Source organism: Staurois parvus, unplaced genomic scaffold (assembly GCF_062004578.1).
Source record: "Staurois parvus isolate SC_StPar_1 unplaced genomic scaffold, SC_StPar_1.0 ptg000227l, whole genome shotgun sequence".
NCBI classification, from domain to species: Eukaryota; Metazoa; Chordata; class Amphibia; order Anura; family Ranidae; genus Staurois; species Staurois parvus.
The window spans coordinates 4657209-4671567 of record NW_028318023.1 but is presented as its reverse complement, the minus strand read 5'-3'; the positions used below and the strand labels follow the sequence as shown (position 1 = coordinate 4671567).

The following is a 14359-nucleotide window of genomic DNA, read 5'->3' as shown; positions in this document are numbered from 1 at the left end:
ATAGAAGGTGTCAATGATGGTTTTCTGTAGAACTGTCAGCTCAGCAGTCTTTCCCATGATTGTGATTCCTACTGAACCAGACTGAGAGACCATTTAAAGGCTCAGGAACCCTTTGCAGGTGTTATGGCTTAATTAGCTGATTAGAGTGGGACACTTTGAGCCTAGAATATTGCACCTTTTCACAATATTCTAATTTTCTGAGATTGTGGATTTGGGGTTTTCATGAGCTGTAAGCCATAATCATCACAATTATGACAAATCACGGCTTGAACTATCTTGCTTTGCATGTAATGAGTCTATCTCATATATTAGTTTCATCTTTTTAGTTGCATTACTGAAATAAATGAACTTTTGCACAATATTCTAATTTTTTGAGTTTCACCTGTAATGTGTGTGTGTGTATATATATATATATATATATATATATACTGTATATATATCCTCTGCCACAAAACTGCTTCCCAAATCTGCTAGCATTTTTTTCTTTGATTGTAACACATGTGGTGCAGTACAGTGTATACTCATGCCATCTGCAAGATACTCAGAATAGAGCCAGGGTGATGTAACTCTACTGCACATGGGCAGCAGTCACATCATCACTGGTTGTCCAGAGGTCTAAGTGAGAAGACACTGGGCCAGAAGAAGTGACCGTGGTAGTAGACAAAGCTACATGGGTATGAGTGATCCTTGAATCACTGTAGGAGGGCATCATAGTGAATAAAATGATACAAACAGGTTCCCCAGCACACTGTCAAGGTATTCAGTTAAAAAAAACTAACTTGTCTGAACTACTTAGGTTAAAAACAGAGGTTTTTGCATGCATTTTCAAATACTCATTGAAGCTACACTTCCTCATCAAGGCTCTGTAAAATGTGGCCTCTAGCTCAGAATTTAGAACTGGACTGGATGACGTCATCACGTCACTGGGAAGGAACAAAGTGTATGATGCTGCTGAGTTCTTAAGGGAACCCATAACTGTATATTTAACAAAACATTTTTAAGGCTGTGCATTACTCATAGTACACAAACATTGTGAGTGTATTTATTTGGATTTTAATAAATGATTGATATAGTGGTGGATATAGTTTTGCATTTATATTTTACATATTACATTTTTTTATCTGCATATTTAAATTAGAGCAATATTGATAGCACAATTAATGTAAGAAAAAGGTTTACATTTAAGAACACCTGAATGTAGCGCAGCATTTTTGGTCATTTATTTATCAGGTATATGTGGGAACACATTTTAGTGCTTTTCAGCAACATAGGGTCAGTTTGATCATTAGTGTACACATTATATTCACATATTTGTTTTATTTGTATAGATTGATACAGAGTGGGTTGCACAGAGAATTCTTGATTTATTGACTAACTCAGAACTAGCCATACTGAGTGGCTGCCCTTCTGCATTGTGAAGAATGAAGGTTGCTCGCTTGGCATGGGTGTTATTCAGGGAACTGTTATAATTTTCTCCGTGAATTCTAAGTGTTCGCTGGTTAGATGAGATAGAGAGGTGGGGCAGCGATGTCATGATCTCCACTTCATCCAGAGTATGGCACAGGTATTGCACATACCAAACTGGACCAATTTAACCACTTGAGCTCCAGAGGATTTACCCCCCTTAATGACCAGGCCTCTTTTTTCTACTCGGCGCTGCACTTATTCAACTGATAATTGCGCGGTCATGCAATGCTGCACCCAAACAAAATTTACGTCCTTTTTTTCACACAAATAGAGCTTTCTTTCGGTGTAATTTGATCACCTATGCGCTTTTGATTTTTCACGCTATAAACAAAAAAAGGCCAAACATTTTGAAGAAAAACAATATTTTTTATTTTCAGCTATAAAAAATATATAGTAAACTCAAAGTTGGTTATAAATTTTGGCCAAAATGTATTCTGCTACATGTTTTTGGTAAACAAAATCCCAATAAGTGTATATTGATTGCTTTTTGTGGAAGTTATAGCGTCTACAAACTATGGTATAAATACTGCAATTTACACCATTTTTCTGCTATACAGTGCTGCGCTAGTTTACCGGACAATTGCGTGGTCATGCAATACGGTACATACATGAAATTTACATCCTTTTTTTCCCCACAAATTGAGCTTTCTTTTGGTGGTATTTGATCGCCTGTGCGGTTTTTATTTTTTGCGCTATAAAAAAAAAAGGCTGACAATTTTGAGAAAAAAAACAATATTTTGGACTTTTTGCTATAAAACATGTCCAGTAAAAAAAAAAATACAAAAATCAAATTTAGTCATAAATTTCTGCCAAAATGCATTTTGCTAAAAAAAAAACCAATACGTATAAATTATTTGGTTTACGTGAAAGTTATAGCGTTTACAAATGGCGGGAAAGATACTGGGATTTTTAGGTTTTTTTTATACTAATAATGGCAGCGATCAGCGAATTATGGCGGCGATCAGGGACTTATGGCAGCGAGCAGCGACTTATGGTGGGACTGCGGCGGACATTTTGACATTGGGGTGCTGACTTGGGGTCACTGACATCCCCAAAAACACTAATACAGTGATCAGTGCAAAAAAAAAAAACTGACACTGTAATAATAGCAATGGGGGGGAAGGGGTTAACTTTATTTTGCAGGGAAGGGTTATAGGAGTGAGGGGAGTATTTTACTAGGTGGCGGGGGGGGGGTGTACTGGGCGGGACAAGGCTGATCGAGAAAGAGAAACTGTTCTTTCTCGATCAGCTCATCCTCGAGCTGACAGGGAAGTGACAGACAGCACAGCTACTGCAGCTGTGCTGTCTGTCACTGTTTGCCGCTGATCGCCGGGACATAGCCGCTAAGGTGATCCGCGGGACAAATAGGGCGGCGGCGCGCCTTGCGCGCGCCTCCTATTTGTTTACAAATCACACGTTTTAAAACGTGGTTTTGCCTGTGAGTGCCGCCCTCCCGCCGTATATGTACAGTGGCAGGGCGGCAAGTGGTTAATTATGTTAACCCCTTTGCGCCGGCGCCTCCCGGCCCTTTAAGAGATTCAGAAGCCGGGAAGTGTGCTCTCAGCACATATGTATTTTCTAATGGCATGCAAATATGCAGTCACACGGTGTCAAGGCCCAGAAGCTGAGATACCACATATTTGCGTGCGCTCAGTGTCTATGGGTTAAAGTGGAACTTCATGTTCTCAATCAACATTGCCTATTTTTAATCCTTATGCTGCTAGCATTAGTATTTAGATAGGAAAGTACATCTTATTTACTTCTTTTAAATTTGTTTTACATCTCTTCAGTTACTTCCTGGTTTCCAGGCTTAGGAAGATGATGTCATATATCCCAAGAGTCTTGAGGAGGGGTTTTCTCAGCTAAGCACGCCCTCCTGCCTGCATGCATGAGCTAAGGGCAGATGAATTCCAGGAAGTAAACGCTACATGAGTCATCTGCCATAGCCAGAAAAGCAAGGGGGTGTTTTTCAAAGTTATTTCTCAGTTAAATAAAGCATGGGGACATTAATGGATGGGGAAGTTTGCTTTGAATATTAAAAATGAATTCAATAGTGTTTTTGGCTTGTGCTGCTCAGGTGCAGTGCAGTTCCACTTTAATATTGTGATACCTGGAATTCACCTTTAAAGCTGATTCCAGGCAGATATTACATTAATACATCATTAAATATATTTTTTAATTGCAACCAGTGTACCAGATATTAATCTGGTATCAGCCTCTTGCAGTCCCTGTCTAGCGGAGCAGGAGTGTGAAGTAGGAGTACAAGGAGCCTATCAATTCATGTGCTGAAAAAGAATCATGCTGATAGGAGGAGAAAGCAGAGCGACAGAGAGATGAGCTCATCACTGTACTGCTTTCTCTTTCACCATCTGTTAACAGGTCGAGTACACCTAGGCTCCAGGTAAATCAGTTGAACGATGCTGGCCTTCAGACTCAGAACAAGTAGTAGCAGAATGAAAAAACTGAGGATGACATCTCTGCATTAAGATGAATATTGCAGCAAAAGCTAGTTTGGTATTGTCTTTATAATATATATATATATATATATATATATATATATATATAAATTTTATTTACATTATATATATATAGTCCTGCTATATTACGCACACAAGTCCATGAGCATTAGTAGATCTAATGTTGTTTTCTCCATTTTTAGGCTGGAATGATACGCACAACTGAAGATGAATATTTCATTGAACCTCTTGAAAAAGGAAATCAAAAGGATGAGGAAGAGGGCAGAATACATGTAATATACAAAAGATCAACCGCAAAGAAAGTTTTGCCTGAAGACATCCCAAACAGATCAGGTCAGTCAAATTTCTCCTGTGGATCTACATGCGATGTTTGTGAAATCAACTTCAATTTTCTTTATTACTTCTGTGAACCTTTTAGAACTGTTCCTTGATGGTGACAGAGTATGAGCTGCTGCTTACGGACTAAATTTTATTACTGAAGAAAATATAAGTTGGTATAATGCATAATGTTATGTAATGGATGGGTAGTTGTGTTTAGTACCAAAGTCTGTCTACTCCAGTGCCTTCGTCACTATCGACACTGTTTGCAAGCTGAGCTCTAGGGAAAAAGCTAAAATATATACAGTTGAAGTATACTGTTTTCAAGTGATTTTTGATTATGTTCAGCTATGTTTGTGGTCCATACACCTCTGCCAGACAGAACAGCAAAGAGGATGGCACCATTTTGTCTAATTAAGGTGCACAGTGGGTAAAATAAGTATTGAACACATCACCATTTTTTAAGTAAATATATTTCTAAAGATGCTGTTTACATGAAATTTTCACCATATGTTGGCAACAACCCATGCAATCCATACATACAAAGAAACCAAAACAAATACGTTTATAAATTAAGTTATGTCTAATAAACAGGAATGACACTATATAAATATTAAACAATAGACAATATTAAACACATATGAAATGGAGGTCGAAAAGGCATGGAAAGCCAAGACACCAGCAGAAATCTATCAGTAATTAAAAAGCAATCATGCGCCTTGTCAGTGCAAATTAATATCAGCTGGTTCAGTCTCCACTGATGGCCTATATAAAGGTGTCTCACTACCAAGGTGTTTCAGAAACATCTCATAATTGGTAAAGGCAAAGAGCTCACAACCTTATTGTTGCAAAACATACTGATACCATTGGTTACAGAAGAATTTCTAAACTTCTGAATGTTCTAGTGAGCACTGTTGGGGCCATAATCCAGAATGGGAACATGGGAACATAATCTCAACATCAACCAGCCATGACCAGGTGCTGCCCGCAACATTTCTGACACAGGAGTGAAAAGAATTATCAGAAGAGTTGTCCAAGAGCCAAAGGAGTGAAAAGAATTATCAGAAGAGTTGTCCAAGAGCCAAAGACCACTTCAGAAGGACCTGGAATTAGCAGGTACAAAGAAAATAATAAGTAATGCATTCAACCGCCATGGCCTGTATGTACGCTCACCACACAAGACACCATGGCTGAAGAAAAAGCATGTTGAAGCTTGTTTAAAGTTTGCTGCACAACATTTAGACAAGCCTCTGAAATACTGGGATAATATAGTCTGGTCAGATGAGGCCAAAATTGAACTATTTGGATTCCATAATTACACACCATGTTTGGAGGTCAAATGGCACTGCACATCACCCCAAAAACACCATACCAAAAGTGAAGTTTGGAGGTGGGATCATCATGGTGTGGGGCTGTTTTTCAGCATATGGTACTGGCAAACTTCATGTCATTGAAGGAAGGATGAATAGAAAAAATGTACCAAGACATTGTTGAGAAAAATCTGCTGCCATCTACCAGGATGATGAAGATGAAAAGAGGGTGGACATTTCAGCAAGACAATGATCCCAAACAAAAAGCCAAGGAAACTCTCAATTGGTTTCAAAGAAAGAGAAAATAAAGCTGCTAAAACGGCCCAGCCAATCACCTGACTTTAATCATACAGAAAATATATGGAACGAAATAAAGGTAAGCGTTCATAGAAGAGGCCCTTGGAACCTTCATGATTTGATGACTGTGTGTAAGAATTGGCCAGACTCACACCTGAGCAATGCATGTGACTAGTTTCTCCATACAGAAGGCGTCTTTACCACTACCTGTCATTACCAACAAAGGATTTTGTATGAAGTATTACATAAATTTCAGTTAGTGTGTCATTCCATTTTATTACACATAACCTAATTTTTGAATTTATTTGTTTGGGTTTCTTTGTATGTATGGATTGCATGGGTTGTTACCGACGTGGTGAAAATGCCATGTCAATAGCACCTTTATATGAAACCACACATAAGCAACAACGACACTAACTACAAGGAGGAGAAGGATGCCCTCATACTTTGTCGTTTCTAGCAGATGACGTACTTCCTTACAGACATAGAGGCAGATACCATATCATGTTAATAAATGCCAGATGCACAAAACTGCACATAAGAAATATAAACTACAGACTTTTACTATTTCATCTGATTATCCTAATACCCCAAATTTCTGTGACGATACCAAATATACAGTATATAGTCTAATGGGGTCCGAAGTATACTTGTTCATCAAAATGATGCATATGTATATGTTATGTGTGCAATATATTTATATGGAGATTTTTTATGTTTTTAATTTTATTATCTTTATTTGCTTAAAGTATATTTCCTTTTTTGCAACCAGACTGGGATACCACTTAATTTGTATTTTTTTACTAGTCTTAACTTAGCATAACTTAAAAAAATATATTTCTAAGTTGCAGCCTATCTTTTTGAGATGTTGTATTCTGGACCCTCCAGCAAATTACATTTCTAAGGGCCCTTTCACACGACTGTTCTGATCAGGTCCGACTGTCAGTTTTTCAAGCGGACTTGATCGAACTCACCTGTGTGCAAGGGGCCGAAGTACTTCTCTTTGTTCATGATAGGGATGAGTAGCAGTGTCTGTGTCGTGCATGATAATAACACTGTTCAACAAATGTTTATTTTTTGCCAGTTTTGGAAACAAAAGGATCCATTTCTTAATGAATTTCACATTCTGAGTTCAAATATAACAATGAAATTTGTCAATTGGCTCTAGTTTTTCTGTAAACGGAAAGTTTTCTACTATAGGCGTAATGACTACATAATGCACAATAATTATATAGATAGATGTCTTTCCACAAATATAAAGCAAGTGATATTGACTACATAACAAAGCCTAAATGGCATAATATATTGCATAGGATTACCAAGAAAAATTATAGCCATAAGCTAAGTTGAATCATTTTAATACTTAGGATTCTCACTAGTTTTGTCTTCAGTTTGTGTCGGTTTTGCTTCTCTTGGCTTTTCTCTTGTATTCGAGGAAAGGGCTATCTCTTACAACTGCACATGACTACACGCTTCAGGTTCTTCCTCACTTGACTCAACCACGAAGGATTCTGGTGCTTTAGGAATTGGTAGCCCCTCTCCATGAGGAACTGGACGTATTGCCGATGGAATATTTGGATAGTGCAGAGATAACTATTTCTTCTTATTTAGCCCTTTTACAATTGCAGGCACCATACAAAAGTAACAATTACTAACATGATCTGTTGGCTCTCTCCAAATCATTGGCACAGCGAAAGGCATAGATGCCTTTTTTCCATTCAACCATTGCTCCAGTGCCGTCCCACAAGAATTGCAGCATATATGTGGTGCCCAGCTCTTGTCCTGGTCTCCTATCTTGCAGCCAAAATACAAGTTGTAGGCTTTCTTAATCATTCCTGTTATCCTCCTTTTTTGTGAGATAAAAGTTATTTCACCGCAGATATAGCAGAAATTATCTGCTTTATTCACACAAGTTCGAGGCATTACTGAGTAGCCTATATAAGCATAAAACGAAATGTAAAGACGCTGTCGAACTACAATCAGCTACAGATACTGCAGCTTTTATGCAGTGAAGTGATGCAATTAAAGGCTAATATTGCATCATCTCAGTATACATGCAATTTTCTATTGGTCACCAGTATCAATTGCGCAATATGCAGCTGAAGTTGCATCATAATTTTGAATGGCTTACGTCATTAGATGGGTGACTATATCATGGAAACTAGAGCCAATCAACATTTTTTAGGGTCATTTTCGTTTTCAGCACCCCAAAATTATGTAAGATTAGCTAATGTTATGCCCAAAACTTTTTACCTGTTGAACAGTGTAATTGATCCATTATCAGTTTTTGGTAGCTTTGAATACTGTCTGTCCTAACAAAGGTTTAAAGCTGGGCTTCTTGCATTGTATGTTAATGAGGACAGACTTGGGACAGTCTCAGTCTAAAGTTTAGTACGATAATCTGATCATTACTACACAGCTTTCATCCAAAATTATTTGAGCGGAAACACACGAAAATTTTTCTTGTATGATACCAGATCGTACAATTTACATTTAATTAGCACAGTTTTTATCCAAAAACAAAATACAATACATGTCATCACTTCCGAATTTTTATTCTGTCATACACAAATTTTTGTAACTTTAGTAACCTCTTCACTTTCCATATGAGACTAGCATGCAGAAAAAACTCAGATGATCATTCGTCCAATATTCTCATTATGTGTGGGTTAAGGCTGCCCATAAGCGATGCATTTTCTTTCCAGCAAACATGGGTTGCAGGAAAGAAAATCGCTTGATCCCCCATCAACACAATCAGTGTTGATGGTGAAATCCCTCCCATGGAGCTATTGTGTTCTCCAGGCTAGGGGGCGAGGAGGGGGCCATCCCTACTGGGAGAACACAGTGGTTCTTGCAATTGGCTATAGCCACTGGTAATAATTGCATGAAAAATCTGACAGGCTGGTTGTATCCAAATTGTGCAACAATCCAATTGGGTAAAATCAGCCTGTCCATAGATGGTTCAAATCTCGGTCGCTTCAGCAGGGACCGGCCGCGATTCGAACCATCTATGGCTGACTTAACATTCAAAAAACCTTGCAGTCAACCACGACACCTCCTCCTGTGAAACATCTGCAAGAAATATTTTATGTATGCTGTATGAATGGGAACACATAACAAACATAAAGTGGGGTTTTCTCAGATTTGACTGAAGTACACTTTAAAGCTAAACTCCAGTTAGCCTTAAAGCGGAATTCCACTCAAAAGCGGAAGCTCCGCTTATTTGCCTCCTCTCTCTTCCACTGCCATATTTGGCACCTTTTGGAGGGGGCGGGTACCTTGTTTTGGCAGGTACCAGCTTCCACTTCCGGTTCAGTTCACTGCGGCAAAGTTCAGCCTCCTCCTTGCTCCTGCAGTCTCCTGGGAACTTTCACAGGTCCCAGGAGACTGCCGGACCAATCAGGAGGCGCAGTGCGACAGTGGGCACCAGGCTGTGAATCCGCAAGCTGTCACAGCCTGGTGCCCACAGTAGAGATGCCGGCATCGTGGAGGACAGAAGGAGAGAAGAGTGAGTGCATCGCTGTACAGGTAAGTGTGTGTGTTTTAAAAGTCAGCAGCTACAGTTTTTGTAGTTGCTTACTGTTAGCAAACACAAAAATGGCCGAAACTCCACTTTAAAATATTAGCAGTCTGTACCCAACCTCCTCTGTGTCTTATGTTGGTCTACATATAAATGTTTGTAAAACTATAAATAAATCTAGAGAATTTAAATAAGGAATTTATATGGTGAATATTATTACATGTGATAACCAGAAACAGTTATCAGAATATATGGTGACAGTGGCCTGGTTGTGCAGCTATACAGACTAGGAGAGTTTCCAGACCAGGGGCAGACTGACAACTCATGGGGCCCCCGGGCAATAGGGGATCATGGGGCCCCTGTGTCCTTGCCCAAACTCAAAAAAGCCTATGAAAAAGGTAGCAGGGGCATCTCATGGGGCCCCCTACTGACCCCGGGCCCTCGGGCAGTGCCCGAGTTTCCAAATGGTCAGTCCACCCCTGTTCCAGACAACTGAATAAATTAAAGCCTACGCTTTGAATGAGTTTGGTCATATGACCCATCTAATTTTACTAAAAAAGCAAAGTTCTGGATGGGAGTGTTCATTCATATGCATGTTTTTAATAACAAAAAAATATATTATTTAGTGAATAAGCAATGAATTAGCTCTCAGTCTGCTGTAGTAGTATCAGTACAATTTTCATATGGATTGCTGGTCCTGGTTCTCATGAGCTACTTGGACACATGCCCATTTGGCTTTCCACTGCTTTACCAAATAAGATGTAGTGGGGCTTATTTAAACAGTAGCCTAAATATCACTGATCCCTGATGATGTATAAAGTAATTGCCATTGTACTTTCTGTTGCACTCTTCCCTAATGAAACCAAATCAGTAGGATATATAACTCTGATTGCAAGAAAAAAAAACACTCTACTGGCTTTATTGTTATCAATGAGAAATTCTTTCCAATGTTTTTTTAAATGTACTAAAAACCAAAGTGTACTTAGGCATTTGAGATGAAACCTCTGGGTAAAAGTACCTTAGTTTGAATGGACATTTAATAATTACCTCTTAACAACGTAAAGGCCACTAAGTGAGTCTTTATCATGCTTGCATTTGGCAAGAATGCTTGTTTATATGTTGGGGTTGTCATGACTCTGGGTGGCAGTGTCTTTGTCACAGGTGGGAAACACGCACAAGTGAAGGATGATTGGAGTACTGCTCCTGGTTGCTTGGGAATGCATATCTTGGAGCTGGGCATGACATAATAGAACATCTAATGAGCCCCTTCTGTCTAGGATCTTGAAGACATTTAAACTAGAGATTATCTGAAAAGAAATTTTAAGGCTTTATATTTTTGACAATCATGGAGTAGTTTGGTCAATTAGGCAATACTGAATAAATAATACTACATTATCAGTAGTTGTAATTATATAGTATATATATTTATATACCAATATATACTGTATATGCAAGATACATATGTTATTACACTAATTGCATAATTCAAAGTGGAACATCTGAAAAAAAATATGTAAAACATATTGACCCATAAAACATATATTTTGTATATTTTGGTTCAGATTTTTACTCAGTAAAGTAAATTGATCCCAGCCCCGGAAACACCAGATAATGCACGTTTGATACCCCATCTACAGGAAGAAAATCTGAGACTAGGCACAAGATCACCCTATTTAGACTAACCTATCATGAGAGAAATACCAGGATTTACATTGAAAACTGGCTGTTAAGCAGGCCATACATGGATTGAATTCAGACCAAATTTTCAATCGAAAACATCATTCGTTCTGTAATCCGATGGTGCCACCAATGATTTCAAAAATTGGTAGTTTTTCACAAATTTTCCAGCATGCCCGATAAACAAAATGGAGAGGAACCACAAAAATCAGCTGGTGTCATTGCCCCACTAACAGAGCGAAACTCATCCGATTATTCTTAGGTCCGATTTTCGAACGAAAAATCGCTGGAAAATTGACCCATGTATGGCCGGCCTTAGTTTGAACTAATGGCTTGAATACTTTTTCACCCCCCCCCCCCCTGGAGGGACCTCATTAAGCCATTCTGGACTCACAAGAGGCATCATTACTTGAGTGACATTCTCTGCAGTATTTAGAACCAGCCACCGCTGGAGGAAGAAGAGGAGGATCTGTGATGCCACATAACTAGATTGAAGACCTCAGGATATAGGGTGGATATACAGAAAAAAAGGTGGTGGGGGAGGGGGAGAAGGTGCCAGGCCTGGAGTCTGACTTTGATCAGTTAAGTTGGGTAGGGGTGAGAAAGTGAACAAAATTTATTGAAGTTGAAATAAACTGATTTTACATTACTTTTCCATTTCTATGTTATACAGTTTATAACATACCCAGCATGTTAGGTAGACCCAGAACTGCTCTGTATTGCTGACATAAAGGTTAGTCTTTATTTACTTTATTCAGCTGATGTCAGTGTCCCAGTGCACTTCTGCTGTTGCTTCAGGTCATATGACCCAGAACTGAAGAATTGTAGATCCTGATAATTACATGGCAGCTATGTTCACTTTTTAACCACAAGCCTACAGGGCATTTTTACCCCCTTCCTGCCCAGGCCAATGTCCAGCTTTCAGCGCTGTCACATTTTGAATGACAATTGCGCGGTCATGCTACGCTGTACCCGTATGAAATTTTTATCATTTTTTTGTGACAGATAGAGCTTTATTTTGGTGGTATTTAATCACCTCTGGGTTTTTTATTTTTTCTTAAACAAACCAAAAACCACTGAAAATTTTTGAAAAAAAAACCATTTTTTTCTTAGTTTTTGGTATAAAATTTTGTAAATAAGTGACTTATCTCCTTCACTGATGTGCGCTAATGAGGCTGCAGTGATGGGCACTGATAGGCTGCACTGATGAGGAGGCACTGGTAGGTGGCACTGATGGGCATTGACAGGCATCACTGATGGGCATTGACAGGCATCACTGATGGGCACTGAAAGGCAACACTGATATATAGCACTGATAGGCGTCACTGATAGGCGGCACTGACTGGCACTGTTAGGTGGCACTGACGGGCACTGTTAGGTGGCACTGACGGGCACTGATAGGTGGCACTGATGCACACTGATAGGCGGCGCTGATGCGCACTGATAGGCGGCACTGATTGGCAGCACTGATAGGTGGCACTGACTGGCACTGATGGGTGACACTGAAAGGCAGCACAGATGGGCACTGATATGTGGCATTGATGTGCACTGGTAGGCACTGGTATGTGGCATTGATGTGGCACTGATGGGCACTGGCACGTGGCAACGTTCAGCACTGACAGCTGGCACTGATGGACACTGACAGGTGGCACTTCTGGGGCCACACTGATCATCAGTGCTCTGATGATCAGTGTACATGCCCCCTCTGCGGAATGCCAATTCCTGGCTCTCCTCTCCTCTCGAGCTGTCAGCATGACAGCTCGTGAGGAGAGAAATGCCGGTAACCGGCATTTTCCCATTTACATGTGAGCAGCTGTCTGAGGGACACAGCACACCGCCGATCGCCATGCTGTGCACTCCCTGAGCTGCGCATGCACGGTGAGAATGGGAGGACGTCATATGAAGTCCTCCCAGAACAAGAGAACCACCTTGCATCCCATCATTGGACTATATGGCGGGCGGGAGGTGGTTAATAGCCCTTTCCATCTTTTTTGTTACCTGAGTAAAGAAGACCAACGTTCAGATTCATTTTAAATTGAAAACAAGTGCATTTTCTTTACAAATTACCATTATTCAAAGCAGCAAAGCATAATTTACTAATGTTTAAAGTACACTATAAGGCTCTATGTACATGGAACACTTCTGAATGATGGAAACTGACTGCTGGAAAACGTAGGTTAAAAAACGTCTTTTTAGCTGCATTTGTATACCATGTTTGTGTTTAGAATCGTTTTCAGGAGACCTTCCAAAATGCCCAGAAAGCACTGAAAAACAGTAAAAAATTAACTATTTTAGACATTTTGAGAGAAATGGAGAGAGCAGAAGCAGAGAGAGCAGTATTTGTTAAGATTAGCTGTCTTTTTTTTTTGTTGTGTTTGAATGTGTTCCAGCTCATATCTGTGCAGAAATTTTTGCAGCAGTGTCTATCATATTTTCTTTCATGCAAAACCTCAAAGTATGGTGTACCAGGTCAATTTGAGTACGGGAGAATGCTTTGCATGCATTTTTCAAGATGAAAAAAGACTCTGGACAGCATCTGGAAATGGAAGAGTTAAAAAATGTTTCCAATTGCAAACGCTTATAAACGCGGTTAGCAGGGTTTACACACATTTACAAGCGTTTGGCGTTTGAAACGCTGATAAAATCTACTCCTGAACGTAAGTTTGGTGCGTTCAAAAAACACAATGATTGTAAACTCAACTGCCTGTAAACGACATAGTGTACATGGACACATAGGAAAACATTAGGGAGAGTTCAGGGGCTGCTGAAAAAGCAGAAAAGCTCTCAAATGTGAGTTTTTCAGCTGCAGTGTACATGGAACCTAAGGATCTTATCTCACTCTTTGTCCATATCATGACCTCTGCAGGATGGTGAGTTTGTTTCCAACTTTAGAACAACAGTATATTATTGTATGTGCCATGTAAAACACTATTTCCATCACAAACAACTGAATAGATACAAAAGTCAGCTGACCAGAATAAGGAGAATGACTTAACGAATGGAAATGGTCAAATATTAAACAATGGCTAAAATGAAGGCTTTGTTCTTCTTCCATATTAAAACATCTAAATGTGTAGACAAGTCACCCATTTCCCCTTTCCACAGAACTGGGACAAATGGAAAGACAAGTGATCACTCTTTTGCTCTGAGAGCCTGGCTAGACAATAGTTTTTATTGAATGCCTTTTAAGTGGCTCTGATGGCCATTTGAAGTTTTCAAAAGAATCCTCACTGTGGTGGCTGGTCCTGTTCCTTTTCCTTTTCACAGCCTTTTGCTGCAAGTCTTGTTAAAGT

At 39.4% G+C, this 14359-nt stretch overlaps 1 protein-coding gene across 3 annotated transcripts in view; it reads left to right on the top strand.

Annotated features, from left to right (window-relative positions):
* The window catches only part of ADAMTS3 (ADAM metallopeptidase with thrombospondin type 1 motif 3), a 305366-nt gene that overhangs the window by 128400 nt on the left and 162607 nt on the right, over positions 1 to 14359 (top strand). For all 3 annotated transcript variants that reach the window (XM_089679599.1, XM_089679598.1, XM_089679600.1), the window contains exon 4: positions 4127 to 4277. In XM_089679599.1, the coding sequence (XP_089535725.1) occupies positions 4127 to 4277 (151 nt within the window). The remainder of the gene's footprint in view (positions 1 to 4126; positions 4278 to 14359) is intronic.